This window comes from Triticum urartu, chromosome 7, assembly GCF_003073215.2.
Source record: "Triticum urartu cultivar G1812 chromosome 7, Tu2.1, whole genome shotgun sequence".
NCBI classification, from domain to species: domain Eukaryota; kingdom Viridiplantae; phylum Streptophyta; class Magnoliopsida; order Poales; family Poaceae; genus Triticum; species Triticum urartu.
This window is the reverse complement of record NC_053028.1, coordinates 656,576,203-656,590,549: the sequence shown is the minus strand read 5'-3', so window position 1 is coordinate 656,590,549 and position 14,347 is coordinate 656,576,203. Positions and strand designations below refer to the sequence as shown.

Here is a 14,347-nt window from a genome sequence, read left to right as displayed (position 1 = left end):
TGTGCATCCAACTTGCTTGCTCACGAAGACCTAGGGCACTTGAGGAGGGCCATTGTTGGAATATACAAGCCAAGTTCTATAATGAAAAATTCCCACTAGTATATGAAAGTGACAAAACAAGAGACTCTCTATCATGAAGATTATGGTGCTACTTTGAAGCACAAGTGTGGCAAAGGATAGTAGCATTGTCCCTTCTCTCTTTTTCTCTCATTTTTTTATTTGGCCTTCCTTTTTTATGGCCTTTCTCTTTTGTTGGGCCTTCTCTTTTTTATGGCCTTTATCTTTTTTTATTCCTCACTTGGGACAATGCTCTAATAATGATGATCATCACACTTCTATTTATTTACAACTCAATGATTACAACTCGATACTAGAACAAAGATGACTCTATATGAATGCCTCCGGCGGTGTACCGGGATATGCAATGAACCAAGAGTGACATGTATGAAAGAATTATGAACGGTGGCTTTGCCACAAATACTATGTCAACTACATGATCATGCTAAGCAATATGACAATGATGATGCGTGTCATAATAAACGGAATGATGGAAAGTTGCATGGCAATATATCTCGGAATGGCTATGGAAATGCCATAATAGGTAGGTATGGTGGCTGTTTTGAGGAAGATATAAGGAGGTTTATGTGTGATAGAGCGTATCATATCACGGGGTTTGGATGCACCGGCGAAGTTTGCGCCAACTCTCAATGTGAGAAAGGGCAATGCACGGTACCGAAGAGGCTAGCAAGGATGGAAGGGTGAGAGTGCGTATAATCCATGGACTCAACATTAGTCATAAATAACTCACATACTTATTGCAAAAATCTACAAGTCATCAAAAACCTCGGTACTACGCGCATGCTCATAGGGGGATAGATTGGTAGGAAAAGACCATCGCTCGTCCCCGACCGCCACTCATAAGGAGGACAATCAAATAACACCTCATGTTTCAAATTTGTTACATAACGTTTACCATACGTGTATGCTACGGGACTTGCAAACTTGAACACAAGTACTTCTCAAATTCACAACTACTCAACTAGCACGACTTTGATATTATTACCTCCATATCTCAAAACAATCATCAAGCATCAAACTCCTCTTAGTATTCAATACACTCATAAGAAAATTTTATTATTAATCTTGTATACCTAGCATATTAGGATTTTGAGAAAATTACCATGCTATTTAAGACTCTCAAAATAATCTAAGTGAAGCATGAGAGTTCATCCATTTCTTCAAAATAAAACTACCACCATGCTCTAAAAAGATGTAAGTGAAGCACTAGAGCAAATGACAAACTACTCCGAAAGATATAAGTGAAGATCAATGAGTAGTCGAATAATTATGCAACTATGTGAAGACTCTCCCATTTAATAATTTCAGACCTTGATGATTTATTTAAACAGCAAGCAAAACAAAATAAAATGATGCTCCAAGCAAAACACATATCATGTGGCGAATAAAAATATAGCTCCAAGTAAAGTTACCGATGAACGAAGACGAAAGAGGGGATGCCTTCCGGGGCATCCCCAAGCTTAGGCTCTTGTCTATCCTTGAATATTACATTGGGGTGCCTTGGGCATCCCCAAGATTAGGCTCTTGCCACTCCTTATTCCATAGTCCATCGAATCTTTACCCAAAACTTGAAAACTTCACAACAGAAAACTTGACAGAAAACTCGTAAGCTCCGTTAGTATAACAAAATAAATCACCACTTCAAGGTACTGTAATGAACTCATTATTTATTTATATTGGTGTTAAACCTACTGTATTATAACTTCTCTATGGTTTATAAACTATTTTACTAGCCATAAATTCATCAAAATAAGTAAAGAACACATGAAAACAGAATATGTCAAAAACAGAACAGTCTGTAGTAATCTGAATCAAACGTATACTTATGGAACTCATAAAATTCTCAAATAAATTGCTGGACCTGAGGAATTTATCTATTAATAATCTGCAAAAAGAATTAACTAAATATCACTCTCCAATAAAACTTGGCAGCAATTCTCGTGAGCGCTAAAGTTTCTGTTTTTTACAGCAAGATCAACAAGACTTTCCCCAAGTCTTCCCAACGGTTCTACTTGGCACAAACACTAATTAAAACATAAAAACTCAATAATAACAGAGGCTAGATAAATTATTAATTACTAAACAGGAGAAAAAAGCGAGGAACAAAAATAAAATTGGGTTGCCTCCCAACAAGCGCTATTGTTTAAAGCCCCTAGCTAGGCATGATGATGTCAATGATGCTCACATAAAAGATAAGAATTGAAACATAAAGAGAGCTTCATGAAGAATATGACTAGCACATTTAAGCCTAACCCACTTCCTATGCATAGGGATTTTGTGAGCAAACAACTTGTGGGAACAAGAATCAACTTGCATAGGAAAGAAAACAAGCATAACTTTAAGATTTTAAGCACATAGAGAGGAAACTTGATATTATTGCAATTCCTACAAGCATATATTCCTCCCTCATAATAATTTTCAGTAGCATCATGAATGAATTCAACAATATAACCAGCACCTAAAGCATTCTTTTCATGATCTACAAGCATAGAATATTTACTACTCTCCACATAAGCAAATTTCTTCTCATTCGGAATAGTGGGAGTATCATAAGAAACTCGAATACTAAAAATTGTTTCCACATTAAAAGAGTAATGTTCAGAAAATGGGTAACCATAATCATGACAAGTTTTATAAATACAATCACTATTTTTTATAGCATATGTATCATCACAATAATTATCATATGTAGGAGGCATGCTATCATCATTATAAATTTGCATATCAAAACTTGGGAGACTAAAAATATCATATTCATTAAGCGTAGCATCCCCAAGCTTGGGACAAACATTAATTGCAGCAAATATATTCTCAAAAACATCATCTTCATCAAACATAGCATCCCCAAGCTTGGGCCTTTTTATATCATAAGCATAATCACTCTCATCATTAATAGTGTAGATAGCACCAATAGTATAGCAATTATCATATTCTTCCAAGGAAGTGCCAAAAAGATTTTCAAGATCATAAGAAGTATCATTATCTTTCACAGTTATATTTTCATGAGGCACAATAGTAATAGGAGCAGCATTATTTGGGGGATATATCTTTTTACCTCTCTTCCTTTTTCTTTTCTTCTTCTTCACCACCTCATGTGTGGGTTCAATCCTCTTTTTGGAGCTCCTTATTAACGAGATTGGTTGAACAGGAGGCTCCTCCTCGTTACCTGATTCATCATAAGAAATAATAGGAGGATATTGGGAAGTCTCTTCCCTTTCATTAGTATTCTCTTCAGCTTCTATTTGTTTTCTTTTCTTTATGTAGTTGGCAATATAAGGATTTTCAATACAATTCACCGCACAATACATATAAATTTTCTCTAGATCAAAATCAAGAAATCTATCAAGATTAAACTTTGGAATACCCTCAGTTATACGTTTCATTTCCTCATACCCCAAAAGAAGACCAAGCTCTTTATGATGCTCAAGGGTAATCAAATTATCACAATTTTTGGATATGATTCGGTCATGAAACAATTTGCATTGGAGATTTAAATGACCATGTTCATTGCAAAGTTCACAAGGGGCGTGAAAAATATTGAATTTTTCAGCACAATCATCAAGACTTTCTTGCAACAATTTAGTTTCTAAGTACTTATGCCTCTTGCAATATCTATCTTCCCTATTTGGTGTGTACTTACAAACCCAATGCACTCCACAAAAATTGACATGTTTATAGGAGACATTTTCATCATAACTAGTGCAATCATCATTAGTACCATGGATATTCAAAGAATTCATACTAACAACATTGCAATCATGCTCATCATTCACATATTTTATGCCAAGAATTCTATGTAATTCTTCTTCTAGTATTTGAGCACAATTCTCCTTTCCATCATACTCACGAAAGATATTAAAAAGGTGAAGCGTATGAGGCAAACTCAATTCCATATTTTTTATAGTTTTCTTTTATAAACTAAACTAGTGATAAAACAAGAAACTAAAAGACTCGATTGCAAGATCTAAAGATATACCTTCAAGCACTCACCTCCCCGGCAACGGCACCAGAAAAGAGCTTGATGTCTACTACACAACCTTCTTCTTGTAGACGTTGTTGGGCCTCCAAGTGCAGAGGTTTGTAGGACAATAGCAAATTTCCCTCAAGTGGATGACCTAAGGTTTATCAATCCATAGGAGGCGTAGGATGAAGATGGTCTCTCTCAAGCAACCCTGCAACCAAATAACAAAGAGTCTCTTGTGTCCCCAACACACCCAATACAATGGTAAATTGTATAGGTGCACTAGTTCGGCGAAGAGATGGTGATACAAGTGGTATATGGATAGTAGATGTGGGTTTTTGTAATCTGAAAATATAAAAACAGCAAGGTAACTAATGATAAAATTGAGCGTAAACGGTATTGCAATGCGTTGAAACAAGGCCTAGGGTTCATACTTTTGCTAGTGCAAGTTCCCTCAACAATACTAACATAATTGGATCACATAACTATCCCTCAACATGCAACAAAGAGTCACTCCAAAGTCACTAATAGCGGAGAACAAACAAAGAGATTATGGTAGGGTACGAAACCACCTCAAAGTTATTCTTTCCAATCAATCCGTTGGGCTATTCCTATAAGTGTTATAAACAGCCCTAGAGTTCATACTAGAATAACACCTTAAGACACAAATCAACCAAAACCCTAATGTCACCTAGATACTCCAATGTCACCTCAAGTATCCGTGGGTATGATTATACGATATGCATCACACAATCTCAGATTCATCTATTCAACTGACACATATAACCTCAAGGAGTGCCCCAAAATTCTACCAAAGAATCACGACGAAAACGTGTGCCAACCCCTATGCATAGGTTCATGGCCGGAACCCGCAAGTTGATCACCAAAACATACATCAAGTGAATCACGTGGTATCCCATTGTCACCACAGATACACATGGCAAGACATACATCAAGTGTTCTCAAATCTTTAAAGACTCAATCCGATAAGATAACTTCAAAGGGGAAACTCAGTTCATTACAAGAGAGTAGAGGGGGGAAAGAAACATCATAGGATCCAAATATAATAGCAAAGCTCGCGATACATCAAGATCGTATCACCTCAAGAACACGAGAGAGAGAGAGATCAAACACATAGCTACTGGTACATACCCTCAGCCCCGAGGGAGAACTACTCCCTCCTCGTCATGGAGAGCACCGGGATGATGAAGATGGCCACCGGAGAGGGATTTCCCCTCCGGCAGGGTGCCGGAATGGGTCTAGATTGGCTTTCGGTGGCTATGGAGGCTTCTGGCGGCGGAACTCCCGGTCTATTGTGCTCTGGAAGTTTTAGGGTACGTGAGTATATATGGGTGCAGGAGGTACGTCGGTGGAGCTTTGGGGGCCCCATGAGGCAGGGGGCGCGCCCTAGGGGGGGCCCACCCTCGTGAGCACCTCCCTTGGCTCCTGACGTGGGGTCCAAGTCCATTCGGTAGCTTTCCTTCCAAAAATAACTTCTCCAGTTGATTTCATTCCGTTTCGACTCCGTTTGATATTCCTTTTCTTCGAAACACTGAAATAGGCAAAAAATAGCAATTCTGGGCTGGGCCTCCGGTTAATAGGTTAGTCCCAAAAATAATATAAAAGTGGATAATAAAGCCCAATATTGCCCAAAATAGTAGATAACATAGCATGGAGCAATCAAAAATTATAGATACGTTGGAGACGTATTAAGGTACCAAAGTAATCCCGGCATGGAACACTGGACAGTGGTCAAGAATATCCTGAAGTACCTGAAAAGGACTAAGGATATGTTTCTCGTTTATGGAGGTGACGAAGAGGCGCCGTAAAGGGTTCCGTCGATGCTACCTTCGACACAGATCTGGATGACTCCAAGTCACAAACCGGATACATGTACATTTTGAATGGTGGGGCAGTCAGCTGGTGCAGTTGCAAGCAAAGCGTCGTGGCGGGATCTACATGTGAAGCAGAGTACATAGCAGTCTCAGAGGCAGCACAAGAAGCAGTCTGGATGAAGGAGTTCATCACCGACCTAGGAGTTATCCCCAATGCGTCGGGCCCGATGACTCTCTTCTGTGACAACACTAGAGCCATTGCCCTTGCCAAGGAGCCCAGGTTTCACAAGAAGACCAGGCATATCAAGCGTCGCTTCAACTCCATTCGTGAATATATTCAAGATGGAGAAATAGATATTTGTAAAGTGCATATGGATCTGAATATCGCAGATTCGTTGACTAAACCTCTTCCACGAGAAAAACATGATCAACACCAGAACTCTATGGGTGTTCGATTAATCACAATGTAACTAGATTATTGACTCTAGTGCAAGTGGGAGACTGTTGGAAATATGCCCTAGAGGCAATAATAAAATGGTTATTATTATATTTCCTTGTTCATGATAATTGTTTGTTGTTCATACTTTAATTGTATTAACCGGAAACCGTAATACATGTGTGAATACATAGATGAGAACATGTCCCTAGTGAGCCTCTAGTTGACTAGCTCGTTGATCAATAGATGGTTATGGTTTCCTGACCATGGACATTGGATGTTGTTGATAACAGGATCACATCATTAGGAGAATGATGTGATGGACAAGACCCAATCCTAAGTGTAGCACAAGATCATGTAGTTCGTTCGCTAGAGCTTTTCTAATGTCAAGTATCATTTCCTTAGACCATGAGATTATGCAACTCCCGGATACCGTAGGAATGCTTTGGGTGTATCAAACATCACAACGTAACTGGGTGACTATAAAGGTGCACTACAGGTATCTCCGGAAATGTCTATTGGGTTGGCACGAATCGAGACTGGGATTTGTCACTCTGTATGACAGAGAGGTATCTCTGGGCCCACTCGGTAATGCATCATCATAATGAGCTCGGTTTGACTAAAGAGTTAGTCATGGGATCACGCATTGCGGAACGAGTAAAGAGACTTGCCGGTAACGAGATTGAACAAAGTATGGGGATACCGACGATCGAATCTCGGGCAAGTAACATACCGACAGATAAAGGGAATTGTATACGGGATTGATTGAATCCCCGACATCGTGGTTCATCCGATGAGATCATCGTGGAACATGTGGGAGCCAATATGGGTATCCAGATCCCGCTATTGGTTATTGGCCAGAGAGGTGTCTCGGTCATGTCTGCGTGGTTCCCGAACCCGTAAGGTCTACACACTTAAGGTTCAGTGATGCTAGAGTTGTAACGGGAATAGTATGTGGTTACCAAAGGTAGTTCGTAGTCCCGGATGAGATCCCGGACGTCACGACGAGTTCCGGAATGGTCCGGAGGTGAATATTGATATATTGGACGAAAGGTATTGGAGTCCGGAAGTGTTCCGGGGGTACTAGGCTATGGCCAGCATGACCGAAAGGTGTTTCGGGAGCCCCGACAAGTGTTCCAGGGCCTCATGGGGCAAGGGGAGGGGGCAAACCAGCCCACTAAGGGGCTGTGCGCCCCCACACCCTTTCCCCACATTACTTAGGGAGGTGGGACGCCTCCACCTGGCTCGGGAGGCAAGCCTCTACCTGCTTGGCTTGGGGGGCAAGTCTCCCTAGGGTTTTCCTAGGGAGATACAATCTGCCCTAGCCGCCGCCCCCTAGGGTAAACCCTAGGGCGCCTCCCCCTCTCCCCTTCCCCCTATATATAGTGAGGGGGTGGGAGGGCAGCCACACCCTTCCCCTGGCGCAGCCCTCCCCCTCTCCAACTCCTCCTCCTCTTCCGTAGTGCTTGGCGAAGCCCTACCGGAGAACCACGAGCTCCTCCATCACCACGCCGTCGTGCTGCTGGAGTTCTCCCTCAACTTCTCCTCTCCCCTTGCTGGATCAAGAAGGAGGTGATGTCCCGGGGCTGTACGTGTGTTGAACACGGAGGCGCCGTCCGTTCGGCGCTAGATCGGATCTTCCGCGATTTGAATCGCCGCGAGTATGACTCCATCAACCGCGTTCTTGTAACGCTTTGGCTTAGCGATCTTCAAGGGTATGAAGATGCACTTCCTCTCTCTCTCTCGTTGCTAGCATCTCCTAGATTGATCTTGGTGACATGTAGGAAAATTTTGAATTATTACTACGATCCCCTACAAGGAGTCCTCCTCCTCTGGTTCGGGCGAACCAAAGAGGAAAGGACTCCCCTCCTTGTCCAATTCGGCCCACCCCTTATTCGTATGATTCTTACTTGAATTAGTTCCTTGTCAGTTGGCAATTTTATCGAGAGATCAAGCATCCTAAGGCCTCTTTTGTTTCATTTGGGCTTGGTGCAACCAGAAGTTATTCTAGTCTGGTTTCGTTTGGCTATGCCACCCTTTTTTAAAGGGACCACCAAGTTATTTTGCTTGCGTCGATGCAACCATGTGTCGGTGGTGCTGAGAGGTCGGTAAGAGCGAAACAACTACGATTCCAGACAAATAGAATGAATGCACGATGCAGCCTCCGTGCCGACCGCGGAGAGGTCCACGATGCGTGATGCAACCCCTGATCCCGACAAGCAAAGAAATATATTTGTTTCTACATCTAAGTTTATCTTAGGGTGTTTGTTTGTATTCAAGTGTTTTTAACAATTGTAATAGCAAATCAGCGTGGGAACTTGGAATGATTCCTTTAATCACCAATTTATTTGTATCGAACTAAAATAAGAAGGCTAAAAAACATGAAAAAAGTTTATACTTGCTAAAGTAACTTATTCAAGCTCGCACATGCATACATCATCCGTGAGTATGACCCCACACTCACCAGCGAAGAGGAGCACCGACAAATCGTGACTGTTGCTCGTGAGTCTGACCACCATGTCTACTTCAAGGACATCTCGTCCTAAGAGGAAGAGGAGGACACCTATGCTGACGTGGACAACGATAAGGGCGTGACTAGACAACACCGACCACCAAGTAGTGTAGATAGTCTAGGTAGCAATGTCGCTCGAATAGCAACATTGCTTATTTTAAAATGTCATTAACCAACATTTATAGTTGCAAATTACATGTAAAGCGACATATTTTTGCACTTATTATATTTTTTATTGTGTTGAAACATGTGTTTGACATGTCTAATCTGAGATTAAATTGCCCCTACATTTTTGAAGAAAATGAAAAAAAGATATGAAGGCCATTTTATGAAGACTTTGTATGTGCGTACAACTTTCACGATCTTCGTATCCATATGACGGAGGATGATCCCCGATACGATGACTCTGCAGAGTTGCTCTTTCTCATACCATGTGTTGTTACATGAATTATCCATATTGCCATGGTCCACGGCAGTGTGCAAGACACAACATTATGTAGACAATTGGATTTTTTTTTGAAATGGTGGATTTTTTTAAACACAACTCAGGCACAAACACTCACAAATGCGTACATTCATTCAATCCATTGAAGCACACACGCGCACGCTATTCATATAAGCACTTTCGAGAGACTGAGCCGGTTTTGAAATTGACGAAGTCATCACAGGTGTCTCGTTATCTTCTATATCTAAATAGCTAGCCTCCACTAACATATTTTTCTCAACATGCAAGCATGCCACATCATCAAGCAACATGCATGGCAAAAGACCCACCACAACATGCATTCATGCACATGAAAATGTCCACCTCAACATGCAAACATATATTAGATATTTTACAATACATTAATCAAACACAATAAAGCATATGGATTTGCAATTTTAGTTTTCGTAGTATCACTATTCACGTTCCATAGAAATCACATATCATCGAAATGTATTGCAAATATTCCCGCAACAACGTGTGGGGTATCATCTAGTTGATAGAAACACCGACTCCCACTGAAAGAATATTCCGCCCCTATGGCCCTATCAGACGTCAAAGCTTCAAATAAGTGGTTTGAATTCCAGTGGGCTGGGAGTATCATTGCCCTCTTAACCAGCCAACCACATGTTGGTTCTCGACAAAGAATATTGCGAGTTAGACCAGATGACTCAATATACTACCCCTCCATACAGTATGAATGTCCTTTGTCTTCAAATTTTCAAAAACTGTCAAATTTTGTGTAGCCGGAGGGCAGAGCGGTCATTTCCCTCCCTAACCAGAAGAGCACCCACTACAGTGTGTGTACACGACCGGTCTGGTCTTTCTTCCTCGGTTACTACAGCGGTGGGGGAGGCCAAGGTGGAGTCTTGCTGTGGAAGGAAGCCATTACTCCTACTGGTCAAGTAGCCAGCGAGCCAGTCTTCCTCCACACCCCAACCCCACTCCCCCCTCTATTGGCGGAGAGAGAGAGGCCAAGGAGGGAGATCCACTCCGTCCGATGGCGATGGCGCCGCCGCGTCTGCTGCGGGGCCTCATCGCGCCGATGTCGCCGGCGGACTGGCTGCCCTGCCACCTCCAGCTGCTGGCCTCGTCCGCCTCGCTCCTGCACCGCTGGTGGCTCCCCTCGCTCGCGCGCCTCCGCTGCCCCTCCTGCTCCGACGGATTCAAGCTCTTCCTCGTCCTGCTCCTCTTCTCCGCCGCCCTCGCCGAGGTCCGCTTCGTCGCCTCCGCCTCCATGGCGCCCACCCTCCGCCCGGGCGACCGCGCCGTCGCAGAAAAAGTAAAGCGCCCTCCTCCACCCCCCCCCGCCCCCCCCATTACCTCCTCCCTAACCTAGCTGCTACGCAGATCTCTTCCATTCCGCCCGGGTTCTGCTTGGTTCTCTCTTGCATTATGCTCGCCTGCCTTGGATCTACGCCTGCCATGATTCGTTAGTAGTTAACCAAATGGGGGAATGCTTTGATTTTGCTCAGGTCACCTACATGTTCCGGAAGCCATCTGCCGGGGATGTAGTCTTCTTCCGGGTGCCCGCCGCCCTGCAGGTACCGTACCTCTGCTTTTCCTCTTTCATTTTTAACCTCTCTCAGCTTCACAATCTGATGCTGCATTGCACTGTTTTTGCCGTTTCTTATTACAGAATTGCGGCATAAATAAAGATGTTGTATTTATTAAGAGGGTTGTTGCCACCCCTGGAGATTTCATCGAGGTAATAAATACTACTAAATCTGTTGTACTCCCTCGGTTCCTAAATATAAATCTTTTTAGAGATTTCAATATGAACTCATATGGATGTATATGGACATATTTAGAGTGTAGATTCATTCATTTTGCTCCGCATGTAGTCCCGTATTGGAATCTCTGAAAAGACTTATATTTAAGAACGGAGGGAGTAGTATATCATATCATTTATTCATGCTGCCGATTGAGCAAAGGCGATGCTAACATTGCCTTGCTTCCACCCACAATATTACTGCAACACATATCTTCAGATGCGTGCAAAGTACTGTCATTCTTCAATTTGTTCACCCTGCTGATTGACATATATGCTGCTTCAGCAATGGCCAAATATATCTCAAGATGCATTATACATTATCCCTAAATCCGCATGCCGGCACTTACGCAGAGACATTTTATTTTTACAGGTCCGACAAGGCCAGCTTATTGTTAATGGTGTTGCACAAAATGAACATTACACCGCACCCCATGGTGGGTCGGACACGATGGAAGCCATGGTTTGTTGAATCTCTTTCTATCTGTGAGCATAGTCTGCTTGAACAACATTGAGGAGTTGCTATTGCCAGGTCCAGAGATACTTGTATACCCAAACTCCTATGGGTCACTACCACACAAACAAATGACTTTACCACTGCAAGAGGAGGACCAAAAGTGGCATGGCTGCTCCGTGTTGTTGACTTCTTGACTGCCCTGTTATTCTTTCGAGATGACGGGCCTCAGATGGTGGATGATCTCTCCCTCCCATCCCATCCCTGTTATCTGCTCGACATATGCCCGGATCAATCTGATACTAAAACAATCCATCGTCCTGCAGCGCCTCCCTGAAGACCATGTATTCGTCATGGGTGATAACCGCAATAACAGCTGCGATTCTCGTGCCTGGTAAGTGAACACATCCATTCCCATGCTAGGCCAATCCTCTTGTACATGCATTATAACTGATTGCTCATGCTGAGATTATCCTAGATTGAATGCTTCAACTGTCGACGAAATCTGATATCAGTCATATTTTAGATATCTGCTTTGGACTAGGTCCAGCATGACTGCAGATTTGCATGGCCATAATAGTCATTTGATCTGTAACAACGTAAAAGTAGAATGCACATGTGTTTGAGCTGCCAGAATGCACTCTTAAGTATTTGCTCAGTTGCAGTTGCTTTACTATGGCTTTATAATTGAGGAAATCTTGTGCTATTCATATTATAAATCTGTGCTTTTGGACCAGAGATCCAGTATAATTGGAGATTCATTTTCCGTGGTGAACATACAATCTGTAATGACGATTAGAATGCCCAAATATGTTTTTAGTTGCTAGAAAAAATTGCTTGTTTAGAGCTTGCTTTTCTCCTACTTCCAATTGTTCTTTCCTAGAAATCGTTTGGGAACTAGTACTAACCATTGTGAAGTTTGTGGTGACAGGGGACCTCTTCCTATCAGCAACATTGTTGGGAGACACATCATGTCCTTTACAAGATCCTCCCTCCAATAGCCAAGGCGAAGATCTTCGACGGCCACCAGAGTTGCCAAACCCCTCCTCGATGCCACTCGATATGATGTTATCGAGCTATGTTGGGCCTCGAGCCCCTAGTATGTAAATCTGTGAGACCTTCCTTTCCTGTCTTAGCACGGTACCGTTGTATGTGTAGTGACTTAATCCCGGGGAGCACTGAATAGTGACTTGTAGCTGTTGTCACTCACCCCCCACGGCCCCACCCCTGGACTGTCAGCTGTTAAGCTTACCTGTTGGTAGAACCTGCAAGATGTACCTAAAGGTTACACCTTCTAGTAACCTTAGCTGTCGAATCTAATCGGTAATGTTATTATTACCATGCACCGTGTGCTTGGCTGTCAATCAAAAAAGGAAAAATCTGCATGCCTGAAGATAAGTCTGTTTATCTGATGCTGTGTGTGGTGCAGATTATCTCCTGGTATCATTTTTCTCCACTCTGTTTGTTTAGCAATACGATTACATCTGAGCCTTGTCGTGGCAGGTATATATCCTTTGAGTAAGGCTAGAACTGTGTTGATTTTCCAAGATACAGTCAGTAGCAAACCGGGCTTTCCCGTGAACATTTCAGACAAAAAACTGAGACTGCATTGTCACATGATGAATTTTTTGCCAACGTGTTTAAGCTACTGCCACATTGGTTGAAAGCATTTCAACAACAATGGTGACAGGAATCCCTTGGCTATATTCATCTGTTTGCTTCAAGGACCGTCCGAGTCGTTGAAATGGTTGGAAGACAGAATGAAGATGAGTTTGCCTGGCACTAGCAGATAACACATAACGTCATGTGGTGTGGCCCAAAGTGGGGCACGGGTTGCCTGTTTCGTTTCATTTTAATTTCCCCTTTTTTCTTTTATTTTTTTGAATTTTTCAAACAATGTTTTGAATTTTCATAATGTCCATGAATTCAGAATTTGTTAGCGATTTTGAAAAATGTTCATGAATTTTAAAAAATATTCAAGACTTTGAAAATGTTGTGATATAAAAAAATGCTCACAAATTCATTTTTGGCAAATCTGAAAAATGTTGTGATATAAAAATGTGCACAAATTCGTTTGTGGCAAATTTGAAAAATATTCTAGATTTCAATTTTGTTTCGTGAATTTTATAAACTGTTTGTGAAATGAAAAAACTCCTTAAATTCAAAAAATGGTCGTAAAATTGAAAAAAAAATCCACAAATTCTGGAAAAATATTCACAAATTATTATTTTTGCAAAATTGTAAAATGTTTGTGAATTCTATTTTAAATTCGATTTTTTTGTGGATTTGAAAATAAGAAAACAAACCAGGAAAAAATGAATACAAAAAAATGAGAAAAAGCAGAAAAAACCCAAAAGAAAAAACCTTCCCATAACCGAATAGGGGAGTCTTGCTAGTTGAGCTAGGCCAACTGGTATGTAGCGGCACTACAGAGGGGGAACACGGTGCGTGAACTAGGATTGCACCTCTTGTAAGCGTTGTTGTCTTCCTTGAAGGGACGCGTCGTCGGAGGGCGATACTTACAATAGGTGGAAGGGCATTTACAATGCAGAGGCGCTTATTTGGGTGCTTAGATAACAATAAAAAACAATTACGGAGATAGCATCGGTACATGAGTCTGGTGGCACAACGCTTGAGCGTCTATTTAAGCGCTAACAGATTTTATTCTTCTTGTGAAGATTAATCGCAGCGCTCGTTAGGAGAAGTCACATGAACAGAAAACATACGAGGCGTCCGGCGACTTAGTTGGCATCGATGCCCGCTAAAATCCCAGCATCGAACGGGATTAGACCGTAACGGCCGGGAATCGATCCCTG

At 42.1% G+C, this 14,347-nt stretch overlaps 1 protein-coding gene across 4 annotated transcripts; it reads left to right on the top strand.

Annotated features, from left to right (window-relative positions):
* Positions 1 to 10,144: 10,144 nt before the first annotated feature.
* On the top strand, positions 10,145 to 12,924 carry LOC125523016 (chloroplast processing peptidase-like). 4 transcript variants are annotated; one of them, XR_007290081.1, is made up of 7 exons: positions 10,146 to 10,588; positions 10,782 to 10,850; positions 10,946 to 11,014; positions 11,451 to 11,540; positions 11,610 to 11,766; positions 11,858 to 11,925; positions 12,463 to 12,924. XR_007290081.1 is itself a non-coding variant. In XM_048688049.1 (6 exons), exons 1-6 carry the CDS (start codon positions 10,307 to 10,309, stop codon positions 12,457 to 12,459), a joined length of 588 nt encoding a protein of 195 aa, XP_048544006.1. In that variant the 5' UTR covers positions 10,145 to 10,306; the 3' UTR covers positions 12,460 to 12,924. The 4 variants fall into 4 exon arrangements, 3 of the variants coding, with proteins under 3 accessions (XP_048544006.1, XP_048544007.1, XP_048544005.1); XM_048688049.1 differs by lacking the exon at positions 11,610 to 11,766 and having other exon boundaries at positions 10,145 to 10,588; positions 12,450 to 12,924; XM_048688048.1 differs by lacking the exon at positions 11,610 to 11,766 and having other exon boundaries at positions 10,148 to 10,588.
* Positions 12,925 to 14,347: the final 1,423 nt, after the last annotated feature.